At 57.1% G+C, this 15291-nt stretch overlaps 1 protein-coding gene across 11 annotated transcripts in view; it reads left to right on the forward strand.

The window, feature by feature from the left end:
* The window catches only part of SHANK3 (SH3 and multiple ankyrin repeat domains 3), a 364754-nt gene that overhangs the window by 275160 nt on the left and 74303 nt on the right, over window positions 1–15291 (forward strand). For all 11 annotated transcript variants that reach the window (XR_010607209.1, XM_065647548.1, XM_065647499.1 and 8 more), the window contains exons 14-15: window positions 512–594; window positions 14625–14749. Coding sequence is in view for 10 of the 11 variants with exons in the window: in XM_065647548.1 (XP_065503620.1) it covers window positions 512–594; window positions 14625–14749 (208 nt within the window). In the remaining variant the exon portion in view is untranslated. The remainder of the gene's footprint in view (window positions 1–511; window positions 595–14624; window positions 14750–15291) is intronic.

Genomic DNA, 15291 nt, shown 5'->3' on the forward strand with positions numbered 1-15291 from the left:
GATATAAACTCTGCCGTTCTCCCTCCCAGGGAACTCGCCAAAGAGGCACCTCTCCTTTTGTCGAGTGTCTAATTTTTTCGTACGAGAGGCGACCGGAAAGCCTGAGCGAGCCGGTTCCCCATGGCGGGCTGGCTGCCGCCCCCCGCGCCGCCCCGGCCCCGCGCTCGCCAGGGCCATGCCAAGGGCAGCGTGTAAAGGGGAGCCCCCGGGGGGATCCGTAAGCTCCCTGCATGCGTATGCAGGTGACTGCGAAGGGGGCCGGTGGGCAGAAGGGTGATCCAGGCAGCCAGGGCTTTCCTCCACCTACACGTTGAGGGAAAGTAGCTTTCGTCTTTTTGTTCTGACTCTGGGCAAGGGAGGGAGGGAAGCAGATTGTGCCCAACTCCTTGCTGAGATGAAACGGTCGATGAGAAGAGGTCTCCTTGTCGCAGGCACGAAGGCCACCTCCGCCTGGCAGCATGGTGCTGAAATCTAACCCCAGCATCATTCTCTTGTGCTCTTTCCTGCCCAGTGACTACATCATTGAGGAGAAGACGGCCGTGCTGCAGAAGAGGGAGCATGAGGGATTCGGGTTTGTGTTGCGAGGGGCCAAAGGTAAGGGCTGCTTCTTTTGCGGGGTCCTGGGGCTGGGAGGGAAAGCTCATTCTCCCCTCGGCCGGGGCTCGGGACCCGTTTCCCGCTGCCCCCGCCATCGCGTCTCTTCGGGGACTCCCTTCTCCGGCGGCCGGGCAGCGAGCGCGGCTTGTCTCTGGCTACATGCGTTGTACAGAAAATGCCATTTGTGGCAAATGTGCATCTCTCGCACGTCCTGGGGTGTTTCTCTGGTACAGATGCTGGTATTCGTAGCTTTGCATTTGTAGGAGTTTTCACTTCTGCCTATTTACTGGGCATATAAAGTGCATCTGCTCTGCTTCAGGTGCAGATGTGAGCCCTGTGGGGCAGGGCCTGTGCCCTCCGTGCCTTTTTTTTTTTTTTTAAATGCTTGAGCTATTTCCCTATACTTTGGCTGCGTAGAGTTGGGGTCCTTCTCCTGGGAGCCCTGGTTGTGTTGGGGTTCAGCCCCAGCATGAGGGCGAACCAGCAGATGTCTGTCCTGCAGCTGCCACCGTACCCGGACCCTGCGCTGCCGCCGGGCTCCGCTCCTGCCGGGGACACCGTGCTCGGCCAGCCCAACCTGGACCCGGCTGTTACCGTGGCTCCTCTGGCCAGAAACAGATCTTTTTGCTACAGAAGAAGAGTCCCTTGGGGATTGGCGTGAACGTGCCCATATCCACATGGGGAACAGTCTCCAGCCCCTGTGCTCGGAGGCAGGTCCAGCTCCGGCGGGAGGGTCCCCGCTCCCGCAGCTCCGGGCTGGCGGCTGGGAGAGGCGGGGGGCTCCGAAACCAGCTGAAGGCACAGGGTGCAGGCGAGGGGGCTCTGAAACCAGCTGCCGAAGGCAGAGGCACCGGGTGCAGCTTCATCCCCACCTTGCACGCAGGGTGCAAGGTGCAGGAGGGAGAGCTCAAACCCGCGGCTGGCAGCACGTTCGGAGCGCTGCTCCTTTCCCGGACCTCAGCGTGGCTGGACGCCGTTGTGATTTGGGCTTTATCGTGGGTGTGATTTTCTGGGGGGATTCCTGAATTGCCTTTGTTCTGTCTGTGTCACAAAGGGCTCTGTGCCGGTGGGTGTGTTGCGTTCCTGGCAGAATATGGTTGCTGTCTCTTCCTCCCTTCTCTCTCTCTTCCCTATGTATGTGACATACGTGTCTTTCTGTGTGCTGCACGCGTCAGTCTCTGTAACATGAAGTGAAACTTCAGGGCTCAAAATGGCATCCATTTTTTTGCCAGATCAGACTTGCAGCTATTGTGTTAGGAAAATGGGATAAATTTTGTTCTGTTGCCTTTTTTCTTTCTTTTTTTTTTTTTGTGTTTGTCCCCCTGAGGTGTGTAGGCTCTGCATTTTCCTTTGTCTGCCGAGGCTGACAGCGAGGACTTGGAGCGGATGAAAGAGTGGGCGTGAGGCTGAGCGGGACGCGGGTCTGGCTTGGGGATTCGCAGCCTGGCGTTGCCGCAGGGCACCGAGCTGGGGGAGGTTGGGGACAGGGGTGCTGGTGCCCCACGGGGAGCAGCATCCTCCTGGCTGAGGTGAACGTGGTGGCTCTGAGCCAGCCCCGTATTTCCCAGCCTCTCGTTCTGGTGCCTCGTGCTGCCATGGGGTTTAAGCTGGAAAGAGCACTGAGGCTCTGTCTTGTCTCCGCCGGTGTCACCACCACTCAGGCTTCATTTAGATACTCTGTGCAAAATGCTCCAGGCCTCGTGGGCTGAACCGGTGGAGGGGTCTGGAAACGGGAGGGACCAGAGCATCAGCAAAGCCCCTGCAAGGGGAGGGAGCTGGCTGGGGAGACCGGCTGGGCAATCCTCAAAGGAAACCGCGCTTCATGCCGCAGAGGATGGTGAGGACCTTGCGTGGCTCCTGCCGGTCCTGCTGGGGTTGGGTCCTTCCCCAGCCCAGGTTTGCTGGTGTGGGGAGCTCCCCAGAGCTGTTCCCTGCAGAGATGCTCTCCTTGCCCTGCACAGCCCAGCCCGTCGCCACCTCTGACGGTGCCGGAGCAGGTGATGTCCTGGGCAAACCAACTGGGTGTTCGGACAAAGGCGATTTTAACCTGGTCTGGGCAGGAAATGAGCTGCAGCGTTCGGACGCGGGACTTGCCTGCGGCCGTTGCCTTAGCGAACCCTTCGGAGCGGGTGGAAGGGGTGTCAGCCCCTTCGCTCAGCACCGTGACAGAAAGGGGTGAGCAGGTGGATTCCCTTCTTCATTTCTTGGCCCAGAGAGACCACCCCTACCTCTCGCATGCACAGATGACAGACCTGTGCTCAAAGTGCTGAGAGATGCTATTGCTTGGCTTGTAAAACCCTGAGCTCAACCAGTCTTCTGTGCCTGGGCTGGAGCAGCCTCCCTCTTCTGGCTGACCTGCTCACAGATCGGGCACTACCTGTTTAGTAATATGATTAATAAAGCAACCATCCATCCTTCCCTGGGCGGTCCCTGCACACAGCTGTGGTTACAGCTGATACTGTGACTGCACCGCGCACGGTCGCAGCGAATCTCTGCGACCGGTTCCCTGGGCAGAGGAATATTGTTCCTGGGCCAGTTAATGCTCGTTGGCATCTGGTTATGGTGGGTTCCATGGAAGCAGTAGAGGGACACGTGGTCCCCGACTTGGGAATTTACTCTCTAAGAAAGGAGTAGACACTATGAATAGCAAGGATATTACCCACAATACAAATGATGTGTTGAAAAAAGAAAAGCTCTAAGTGTCTGCTTCAGGGTGTGAGCTGTCTTTGGTCTGCTCTGTTTGGGGACAAGGCGGGGCAGGTTTTTCACTAAGTGACTCGAGGTGATTGCTTCCCATGATGTGTGTATCTCCTGAAGCATCTGATCCCGCATGCTGCTGGGGAGACGGTGCTGTGGTGATCCCCTGTGAGGCTCGGATTGCTCCTGCTTCTTTCCAAAATGCTGCCAATTTTTTATTCCCCCAGCCCCCAGTTCTCCAGCCATGCAAGAACTTCATCTGCTTTAGCAGGTGCTCCTGCCTTGGTGCAGAACGTAGACCTGCTCTCCAGGTTTCTGCCCAGCTCTGAGAATGGTTGAGGCTGCAGGAGCTCTGTGGATCCCCAGCCCACCTGCTCACGCAGGGTCACAGAGCAGATCGCACAGGATCCCAGGGGGTTTGAATGTCTCAGAGAAGGAGACTCCACACCCGCTCTGGGCAGCCTGCTCCAGGCTCTGGCACCTCCCAGCAAACAAGTTTCTCCTCCTGTTCACACGGACCCTCCCATGTTTCAGTCTGTGCCCGTTGCCCCTCACCCTGGCGTTGGGCCCCACTGACCAGAGTCTGCTCCATCCTCTGACACCCACCCGGAGATATTGAGCCCAGTGATGAGATCCCTCTCAGCTTCTCTTCTCCAGCTCAGCAGCCCCAGCTCTCTCAGCCTTTCCCCAGCGCTGTGTCACTCCGCCTGTCCCAGTGCCACGGCCTCCCCAGCCCCTCCTGCCCCCATGGCCTCTCTGCCCCCAGGGCCCGTCCTGTGTCTGGTGTTGGTCCTTGTGTTTGAGCTGGACCGTTGAGCACCTGGAAACCCAGCAGGTCACAGCTCGTGACCAAGTGCCGACCCGTGGGACATGCCGATGGGGAGGGTTGGTCTGTCCCCTCACCCCGTCCCATCTGGACGGCTGGCAGCAGGGCCTCGTGGCAGCCATGGTGTCCCAGCCCCACGGGAACCATGACTGTCCCAGCCCCACAGCAGCCGTGGTGTCCCCAGCCCCACAGCTGCCATGGCTGTTCCCAGTCCTGCCATTGCCCCCGAGCATTCCCTGGGAGCATCTCGTGTTCAGCATCGCGAGACAACTGGTCCCTGTGACCGCGCAGCTCCCAGTCCTGCGCCCGGAGGCCTGTGCCGCCATGGTGGGCTGTGGTGAGCCCGTGCAGGGCAGGCCGGGTCCTCCAGCCGCCCACGCACCCGTCACCAGCCCCTCGGCCCCACGGTCGAGAGCGAGTTGTGGCTGCACGGGCTGTGCAGGCGACAGCGCAGGGAGCTCGGGCCTGGGCCAGGGAGGATCCTGCCCGGGCGTCATCTGCTCGCTCCACAAACTCCCTCTTGTTTTCTGCTGCGTTTTCTCCACAGGCAGGTTAAAGTTTGATGTTCAGCATCAGATGGTCATGCTTGCATCTCTTTGTGTGAAGACCGGCCCAGGCACCTGGTATTGCCGTTACTGGGACAAATCACCTTGGGTGAATCCATTCAACCAACCACACATGGGGCTGGAGGTGTTTAGATAGTGCACGTCAAACACCAAGTCTGTCACCCGTGTTGTTAAGAGTGATGTTTCCATTATGGAGATCTAATGGAAAACTAGGAACAAGGCCCAGTAGAGTCTAGATACAGCAAATGCTACTTATGACACACCTTTCTTAGTAGCCTTAGAAATTTAAAAATCCAAGAGCTGCCATAGCACCCCTTTTCTCCCTGCCCCCAAATACACGTACTCTGTTAGTGCCTGTTACCTGTTGACCACCCAGCAGGTACCTGCTGCTCCTGTGCTCTGTTCAGGTGTCAGAACGTGTGTGGCTTCCTACCCCAGCCTTTCAGCTGGACATGCCCTCAGGATTTTAGGTGAGAAGTACCAGGGCAGCTACGATATCATTTTATTTCTCACTCTGTAAATGTGTTTCTGGTGAAGTACCTGGGATCTTGTGGTGGTTTAACCCAGGCCAACAACTAAGTGCCACGCAGCCGCTCACTCACTCCCCAATGATGGGACGGGGGAGAGAATCAGAAGAGTAAAAGTAAGAAAACGGGTGGGCTGAGATAAAGACAGTTTAACAGGCAAAGCGAAAGCCGCGCACACAAGCAAAGTAAAACGAGGAATTCATCCCCTGCTTCCCATCGCAGGCAGGTGTTCAGCTGTCCCCAGGACAGCAGGGACGTGTCACGTGTGACGGTGGCTTGGGAAGACAGACACCATCACTCCAAACGTCCCCCCTTCCTGCTCCTTCCCCCAGGCGTTATTTCTGAGCACGACACCCTACGCTGTGGGGTGTCCCTGGGGTCAGCTGGAGTCAACTGTCCCCAGCGTGTCCCCCCCCCACGCTCCCTGTGTCCCCAGGCACTGGCTGGTGGGGGAGCAGTAGAACAGCCCTTGGTGCTGGGTGAGCGCTGCTCAGCGGTGGCTGAAACATCCCGGTGTCATCAGGAGTGTTTCAGCACAAATCCAAAACACAGCCCTGCACTCGCTGCTGTGGAGAAAATTAACTGGATCCCAGCCAAACCCAGCACAGATCTTAACAATTTGCTCTGCTTGAATTAACTTGTAATATTTTTCACTGCTACACTTGGCTGGTAATTAAAATAAGTTGTCCAGGAGAGGAGAGGAGAGGAGAGGAGAGGAGAGGAGAGGACAGAAGAGAAGAGAAGAGAAGAGAAGAGAAGAGAAGAGAAGAGAAGAGAAGAGAAGAGAAGAGAAGAGAAGAGAAAGAACATTTTCAGTTGGAAGGGACCCACAACGATCATCTAGTCCAACTGCCTGATGTCGAAAGTTAGACCATGTTATTAAGGGCGTTCTCTTAAACGCTGACCACGTCAACCACCTCTCTTGGAAGCCTGTTCCAGTGCGTGACCCCCCCTCTTGGTAAAGAAATGACAGAATCATGGAATGTCCTGAGCTGGAAGGGACCCACATGGATCATCGAGTCCAATTCCTGTCCCTGCACAGGACAAACCCAAAATTCACACCAGTACTTCTTCATGTCCAGCCTGAACCTCCCCTGTTGCATCTTTGATCCCTTCCCAGGGTCCTGTCCCTGGATCCCGGCGCAGAGCTCAGCAGCTCCCTCTCCACGTTCCCTCCCCAGGGAGCTGCAGAGCCAGGAGGTCGCTGCTCAGCCGCCTTCTCTCCAGACCAGACAAGCCGGATCCCTCGGCCGCTCACAGGACATTCCTTCCAGCCCTTCCCAGCGCTGTTGCTCTCCTCTGGACGTGTCCAAGGACCTTCACATCCTTTTTAAATGGTGGGGCCCAGCGCTGCACACAGGGCTCCAGGCGGCACCAGCGCTGAACACCGCGGGACAGCCCCCTCTGTGCACCGGCCGGCTGTGGTGTTTGATGCCCCCGGGTTTGCCGTCGTGGCTGCCGGGCTCCCAGGAGGCTGTGGCTTGATGTGCAACCGACTGTGGCGCTGCAAGAGTAAAAACTGGGGCTGAGGTTCATTGTATCAGGTCCTGGGGAGCAATTCCTCGGGCAGCCTGAGGAGAGCAGCACAGGCGGGAGCGGAGGAGATGGCTCAGGTCTGGGCGCTCTGCCTGCGGCAGGGACCGCGGGACCCTCTCTGTGGCGTGGGTGTCCCTTTGGGATGCCGCGGTGCCGGCAGCGGTGCCGCCTGCCCGGCAGCCTGTGTGGCCGAGGCAGAGCTGACCCCTGCGTGGCTCTGGGGTGCCAGGGGTCCCACAGGGCCTGTGCCTGCGGACCTGGGCTCCGCAGTGCTTGTCAGAGCCCCCGGGGCTTCATGCGATCTGACTCTGCCAGGGCTTCTCCCGACCACCCGAACTGTGGTTCTGTAGGACCAGGACGTGGCCGCGGTGCCCAAAGAGCACAACCAAAGCTGTGGTGTTGACATGGTGGCTCCTCGAGAGCTGTGTATTATGGTTTCCAAGATTTAAAGTCATGAGCTTTGCAATGACCAGTAGACCTCCTTGTTAGGAAATTTTACCTCATTACCAGCAAGACTTTCTGTAATTTAATTCCAAACCTTTTGATTTAGTTTTGCTTTTGCAGTTGGATAAGAGCCTCCTTAAATTTTATTTCCTTCCTGGGTAGGCACTTACAGATGAATTGCCATGGAATTACTTACTTCTGTCCTGAAGCTTCCCCGCGGGCTGTGATCTGGTGACGGTGCTTTGGAGGCTCTGGTCCCACGCTGGTCCTAGTGGCGGCTGCTCTGCTGCGCTCAGCCCTCACTCAGGCGCAGGTTGGGATTCCCAGCTTGTGTCAGGAGTGTCAGTGTCCTCCTCCTCCTCCTCCTCCTCCTCCCTCACCGGCGCTGCCGCCAGCTCCGAACACTGCGGGCTGCTCCGGTTCCTGTTTCTTGTTGGTGTTGGGGCTGTAGGCAGATGGCCGGGCTGCTGAGGAGGCTGAGATGCAGCCAACTGAACGGGAGACGGAGAACAACGGGATGTGATGTGGGAGGTGGACGTGACAGCGGCGAGCGAGCTGCCCATGGCACAGAGCGCTTTGGAGGAGCGACTGGATCTCGTCCGCATGTGCGGGGGTGATGCTGGAAGTGGCCAAATTTCACAGGGCAGGAAACGCTGGAGACCTTTGGGGTCCCCAGGTCACCTCTGGGTGATACCAGGTCAGGCCAAGATTACCCAGGGAAAAGGATTGGAAATACCAAGTTGGAGCAGAGATGTAGCAAAACTGAGGTGAAGGGGGGAGAAGTCGCTAGAGGCGGGTTGTTCATTTGGGAGGAAGCTGGAGCAGCAAGGAGGAGTGTCAAGAACCGGGAAGAAGCTCATGAAGGTGGGTCAATGGTGTGACCGGGGCTCTTGGGCAGGAGTTCTGCTGGGCAACCCCGTGCTGGGTCACCACAGCCCAGGAACAGCCCAGACCTGTTCTGTTCCCGTGTCCATCCTGCTCCTCGGTCTCTGGCTGTCAGCAGAACAGCCCGACGGACGGAGCGAGCGCCACGGTGCCGGGGTGGTGCCGGCTGCAGGCCTGGCGGTGTGGGCACCGCTGGCTGTGGGGAGGAGCAGTGACCCCCAGGCTGGCTGCGAGACACCGCTTCTCCGTGGCCAGCGCTCACCCCGGCTGTTGTACATGTTGTGGTGTCTGTGGCAGCACACGGGTGTCTGTGGCGGCACGCGGGTGTCTGTGATGGCACACGGGTGTCTGTGGCAGCACACAGGTGTCTGTGGCAGCACGTGGGTGTCTGTGACGGCACACGGGTGTCTGACGGCACACAGGTGTCTGTGGCAGCACGTGGATGTCTGTGATGGCACACGGGTGTCTGTGGTGGCACATGGGTGTCTGTGACGGCACACAGGTGTCTGTGGCGGCACGTGGGTGTCTGTGACGGCACGTGGGTGTCTGTGACGGCACACGGGTGTCTGTGGCAGCACGTGGGTGTCTGTGGCGGCACGTGGGTGTCTGTGGCGGCACGTGGGTGTCTGTGACGGCACACGGGTGTCTGTGGCAGCACATGGGTGTCTGTGGCGGCACGTGGGTGTCTGTGGCGGCACGTGGGTGTCTGTGATGGCACACGGGTGTCTGTGGCAGCACACGGGTGTCTGTGATGGCACACGGGTGTCTGTGGCGGCACGTGGGTGTCTGTGACGGCACACGGGTGTCTGTGGCAGCACATGGGTGTCTGTGACGGCACACGGGTGTCTGTGGCAGCACATGGGTGCCTGTGATGGCACACGGGTGTCTGTGGCGGCACACGGGTGTCTGTGGCGGCACACGGGTGGTGTCTGCATGCAGTCGTGCTCAGGCAGCGTGTGTGGCAGCACGTCCCAGCCAGGGCTCCATCGTCTCTGCACGGGCTCTGCACGTCGGGTGGTGGCTGGACAGACGGCCGTGGGGCCAGCGGAGCGGCGGTCAGGGCCTGTCCCGCTGCCGTGGGGTTTGTGTTCGCCCTTTGCCGCAGCGTTCCCCTCCAGCGCTGCCTCTGCCCCTCGCAGCAGACGCTGCTGCTTTGGAGGAGATGTCCCTCCCACCGAGGGAACCTGCACGTGGTTTGCAGGTTCTCAATAGGGTCGCTGTGAACACACGTTTCATTTAGTTCTGGTCTGGGAAAACGATGTACCCAGCACCCATCGGCTTCACAGGGAAGGCAGGTTGGGCTTTCAGGTGGTCTGCTGGTTTTACAACTTTTCTAGCACTTGGCCAGCATGTGTTCGTGTCTGTGCACTGCAGGAGAATGTTCTCCCTTTGCAGTATAGAGCAGTGTCAGTACGGACCAGGGTAAGCTCAGCACTGATGGATTTCACTTGACAGGTAAAAGCAGCTGTAAGGGAAAGTTCTGCAACAAGGCAGCACATCGCGGACTCCGGTGAACAGGTTTCCCCTGTGTGGCCCGAGTCTGCGGGTTAATCACAGAATCACAGAATGACAGGTTTGGTTTGAAGGGCCCTTCCCAGCCCCCCCAGTGCCCCCCTGCCATGAGCAGGGACATCTGCACCAGCTCAGGTTGCTCAGAGCCCCGTCCAGCCTGGCCTGGGATGTCTCCAGGGATGGTTCAGCCACCACCTCTCTGGCCAACCTGGGCCAGGCTCTCACCACCCTCAGGGCAACAATTTCTTCCTCATGTCCGGCCTGAATCTCCCTCCTTTAGTGTGAAACTGTTACTGAAGCAGATGGAAATGCAGAGCTGGGTCGCAGCTCCCAGAGCTCACGGCTCCTGCGGCCGCTGTCGTGGCATTGGGGACACTGGGACAACCAGCCCTGCAGAACTCGTCCTCCGCATGGAGAAGGGCTGGGTTAATGTTTCCTTGTCCATCACTGGAGTTTCTTTCTCATGCCCTGGGACCGAGTTTGGGGACTTCAGACAGTAGCAGGGGAGAGCTGGTTGTTTCCTCTGTCTGCATTTTTTCCCGCCTGTATTAAATTGTGCTTCTAGTGTTTGTTTCATAGGTTCTGACTTCAGGATGCATTTTCTTGTTTACTGAATCCTTAAGGCACTGGTGACACTTCACAAATGGTGCCTCCCAGCACGCTGTTACTGGAGATAGATGGCTTCCAGCCCACGGAAAGTGGCGTGTCCTCATGTACCACATCAATAATGCGGGTGGCAAAATGGGCTGTAAGGCTGGGTTTCCTAGGCTGATTTTATCTGTATTCCCTGTCGGTTTGTATCCCTGATTACCAATAGGAAAAATACATTCTTGAGCTCAGATAACCCTTCTCTGAGCTGTGATTTCGGGTTTCTCCATCATCCCTGTGGATGGATTCAGTGCTTCAGCATCGTGTGGCTGTGGGACTGCAGCGGGGGACGCTCTGATAACAGGGCTTGCTCACGTCAGGCTCCTTCTCCTGGCCAGAAAACCAATTAAACTGTCACCTGTCCAGCTGTGTGCCGCCAGGGACCACGACTTCCACTTAACCTGTTCGTGACTTCGTTATGATGCGGGTTTGACGAGAGGGCGGCACTGCTGTGTCGTGCTAGCACTCCCGTTCTGTGAAGTACGGTGCTGATATTCTATGAGACTGTATGTCTCGTTATCATTATATAAGTAATTTTCTTGACATTCAGAGAGCCTGAGTCTCCCTTTCCTCATTTTCAGAGGTTCGGCCAATAGACAAGGTCTTTCTCACCTTAAACCTCGTATCCTCTGGGCCTGGCCCAGGTCACGGGCACCCGGTTCTGCAGCTGCAGCAGGGTCCTATGGTGGGTCTTTGAGCTTCAGACCGATGAAAGAACTTGCTGGTCAACACTGATCTGAAGAGTTGAATTTAACCCTGGGGAAGTCCCGAAGGACTTGGAGAAAGCAAATGTTTCATTCGCATTTCTAAAAATAGGTGGGATGACTTGTCAACTGTTTGCCACTTAAGCTGGCTTCCATCAAAGGAAGAAGTGGTGGAACGGTGCCGATAAAAAACATCTAAGATCATTCAGCATATTAACATCTTGTCAGGCAAACTTTGGCTTGGTCTGGTGCTAGCCAGTGGCTGTCTGATTTAGCAGAAAAAATCTTGCATAAAAATTTTAAATAAAACGATAAAGAAGTAGTATGGTAAATTATGGAAATACTTTTATCTATATAAATCAGTGTCTATACATTTTACATAAACGAAAGAGAATGTAGGTCACATTTGCTGGAGTGACCTGACATCAAAGGAGATGTATGCACATGATCATCCACTGACTCTTATTAAATCTGCTGCTTCGTTAGGGTTTTGACACAGCTCTTAACAAATCCATTGTTTTGATTACAGGCTTAGAGTGACGGATAACATATCTAGGCCTGCTGATACAATACAGCATTATCTGTATTGGTAACAAAAATAACCCCACGCTCTACGTACACCAGCGGAGGTGAGAGCTGGACCCACAGGGACCTGTGCTGAAAGCTCACACACGATATCAGACCGGGTGATCCTGGGGTTTTCCGACCTGCTTGGTGCACGTCTCCAAGGCACGTGGTTTGTTGGAGCATCATCAGCCACTGCAGAAGACATTTGGTGTGTGATTTCTGGGAAGGTTAGTTAGTTAGTTAGTTAGTTAGCCTGGATCCTTCAGCGCATCCTGCTCAGAGCTGTCCCCACGTTAGTGTCCTTTTACCGCTGGCTCTTCTGAAGGAAGGTGAGACAGTGAGTCCTGCGTGGACTGAAGATCCGTGTGAGAAGAAGACGCCCCCATCAGCCCGAGCCTTCAGCTCGCTGTCCCCAACACCTGGCCAGGGTTTGGGGAACATGCCTCTGTTCTGAATTCCTGGGCTCTGCTGGTACCTGCAGCTGGGACCTCGCTGTTGCATTTCTCACCAACCAGCTTTAGCTTCTCCTGTGTGGAGGGGAGGACGGTACGAGCCACTGAGCCAAGCTCCGAGCATCCCTTGTGCTGGTCCTGGTGCTGGTTTGCCAGCCCTTCTTCACTCTCCCAGGTTAATTACCCTTCAGAGAAGGTAATGAAGGGAGTGCATTGCAACACCAAACGTGCCGTCTGCAAGGAGTCTGCACCCACTCAGGACCACTACACCTGGGCTCACATGAGATATCTGCATCAACACCATTGGTGCCAGCAGCTGCACGTCGCGCTTCCAAACCGGCCCCGTGTGCATCAGTGCCGTGGTGTTGGCAGCAGCCAAAACGTGGGTGTTTCAGGCACTGATATCGGCTGGTGCACGACACACGCTGCATCATTAGGCAAAACAATGGCTCGTTAGCCTCATCTCCTCCCGGTGGTTTAAGTACGTTCAAGAGCTGCTCAGCAGAGCGGTTGCTGTGCCGCTGCGGCAGGAGGGGATTTCTGCCCACAGCTGCCATCGGTGTGTGGCAGCCGAGCACAGGGCTGTCTCAGGCAGGGGGGCAGAACCCGCGCTGACCTCCGCGCCATGTGGCACTTTCAGGAGAGTCGGGTCTGTCAGAGCATGTCTGGGGTTTTCAGCCACTTGAATTCACAGCGTGTCAGTAATGTCCTTTGTCCGTGACAGTCAGGGGATGTGGAATGTTGTCTCTTGTTTCTGCAGGCAGGGAGAACACAGTGTCTGGCACTGCTGGGTTTAGGATCCTTCACCCCACCCCTTGCTGGGTACTGCTGTGTCTGGTAGCCCGTCTTCAGCCTTATCTTTGAGGCTGCCACCGGCTGAGAGCATCTTCAGGACCAGAGCAGCGCAGGTCGGGGGGTGGCACAGTCCCCTGGCTGGTCCTGGTGCTGGAGTGACCCCGTTGGTTCTGCTCCCCAAGAGGCTGTGCAGACCGGCGGCCGGTGTCGCAGTGCCCAGGAGCAGCACATTCCATGGAAAGTGACTTCTCAGAACCCCAGCACCCTGGGCTGGGGGCTGCAGGAGCTCTGTGGATCCCCAGCCCACCTGCTCACGCAGGGTCACAGAGCAGATCGCACAGGATCCCAGGGGGTTTGAATGTCTCAGAGAAGGAGACTCCACACCCGCTCTGGGCAGCCTGCTCCAGGCTCTGGCACCTCCCAGCAAACAAGTTTCTCCTCCTGTTCACATGGACCCTCCTGTGTTTCAGTCTGTGCCCGTTGCCCCTCACCCTGGCGTTGGGCCCCACTGACCAGAGTCTGCTCCATCCTCTGACACCCACCCGGAGATGTTGATCCCATTGATCAGATCCCTCTCAGCTTCTCTTCTCCAGCTCAGCAGCCCCAGCTCTCTCAGCCGTTCCTCATCAGAAGGATCCTCATCTTCTCTGTAGCTCTCCCTTGTGACTTCTCCCTTCTCTGGCCGTGGCCCAGGCAGTGAGGAACACATGTCCGTCTGTCTGGCAGCACAGAACCCAGCCGCGAGGCTGCGTGCCGTGAGACAAGGGATGTCTCAGGCTGCTCCTGGATCTGCCTCGGCTGTTTCCAGTCACGTCAGGCCAAGGGAAGACGCCCTCACTGGTGCGGTGCTGTGGTCTTGTGTAGCAAGACATGAACCCTCTGCATGGACGCAGGGACACAGGCAGCAGGTCTGTTCACAGTGCAACAAGGGGAGAACCAAAATCTTCTCAGAGGATCGTGACCAGCCCCTGGAACAGCCACAGCTGGTCTGCTCTGTGCTGGGGACAGGAACCCAGCTGGGTACCACGGGTAGTTTCGGGGGACCAGAGTCTGGCCAGTTGTGTAATAAGTAGCTGTGGCCTTTCTACTTCATTTTTTTGGTGGATCCAAAGTTTCTGAACATCTGCAACAGCCTCCTGTTGATAAACAGCCGAAGGAAATTGTTCCTCCGTCACAGCGCACCGGCAGCACGCAGCACACAGCTCCTCTGCTGTACGCTGGCAAAATTCCTTCATCCTGGGGGGCAGATGGGCAGGATGGGCCGGACATGGAGGATCTAAGTGCACTGCCTGGGTCCGCTGTCCCTGGGAATGGTGTTCTTCTGGGGGCAGGAGCAGGTTTTCCAACCAGGAATGCATAAAACCTCACTGATGAGGAATGGGGTTCATCTGACTGTTGTAGGTGTCCATCAGCATGTGTCCCTCTGCTCCTGGTCTCCTGTAGGACCAGGGGAGGGGCTCCGCTCGGGGCAGGTGTCACCTCTGCACAGGTGGAGGGGCGCTTGGGTTTGCTCTGCTGACGGAGGGGTCTGGGGCCGCTAACCGGGATGGAGACGCAGGAGGAATGAGTCCCCCCCAGCGTCGTTCACAGCTGTTCTCATTTCATCTGTGGTACCAGGCGTTGGGTGAGGCTTGTGGGAGCGGACGTGACTCTGGAAGACACAGATGTCCAGGAGGCTCTGGGGCCACCGTGGGCTCTGAGCTGATGAGAACTGTGGACATGCGGCACCAGCTCTGGTTCCCGCGTTGATGTCAGGCTGAGCCTTGTGCACGTATTCTTTCTGAACCAATGTACAGAGATTTTCCTGCGCCCCGGGACGTCCTTGCTTTTTGCCACGCTGTCTCAATCTCTCTCTTTGTGTTTTGCAGCTGAAACGCCAATTGAGGAGTTCACCCCCACCCCGGCCTTCCCCGCGCTGCAGTACCTGGAGTCGGTGGATGTGGAAGGTGTCGCTTGGCGAGCGGGGCTGCGCACGGGAGACTTTCTGATCGAGGTGAGCGGAGAGAGCGCCCGGGGCTGCCAGCAGCACCTGCCGCTGCGGGACCGGGACCCGTGTCTTGCACAAAACCAGTGTCCTTTGTGAGGTGTTTTAGAGCTGGGTGATGATTGCTGCTGAAATGCCTGCTGCATGGATGTCTTGATGGAAAAATGTCCGTCGGGTGCAGTAGTTGGGGCAGGTACTGCTCGCTGCACTGGGAGGTGAGCTGACGGGTTCCCTCTGCCAGCTGATGTGACAGGGAAAACGGGGGCTGGAGAAAAGACTCATGAGATGCTCTCTCTGGAGACCAGTCAGGATTGTTTTGTACTGGTGTTTATTACAGCTTGGCCCAAAGTGGCACCAGTAGTGGGGTCTGTAGAGAAGAATTAGACTGACCAGATCCGTGGGGCTCTGCTCCAGGGTCTCCCCTTGGCCCTTTCCCCTCTCGAGAGGATGGTGCTGGGGCAGTGTCCTGCCCTCGCTCTGCGCGGAGCCCACAGCCCGCTGGGCTTTCCGCTCGTGTTCAAAGGGAAAGAAAGCGGACTGGAGAGCTGGCA

This window comes from Caloenas nicobarica, chromosome 1 (genome assembly GCF_036013445.1).
Source record: "Caloenas nicobarica isolate bCalNic1 chromosome 1, bCalNic1.hap1, whole genome shotgun sequence".
Taxonomy (NCBI): Eukaryota; Metazoa; Chordata; class Aves; order Columbiformes; family Columbidae; genus Caloenas; species Caloenas nicobarica.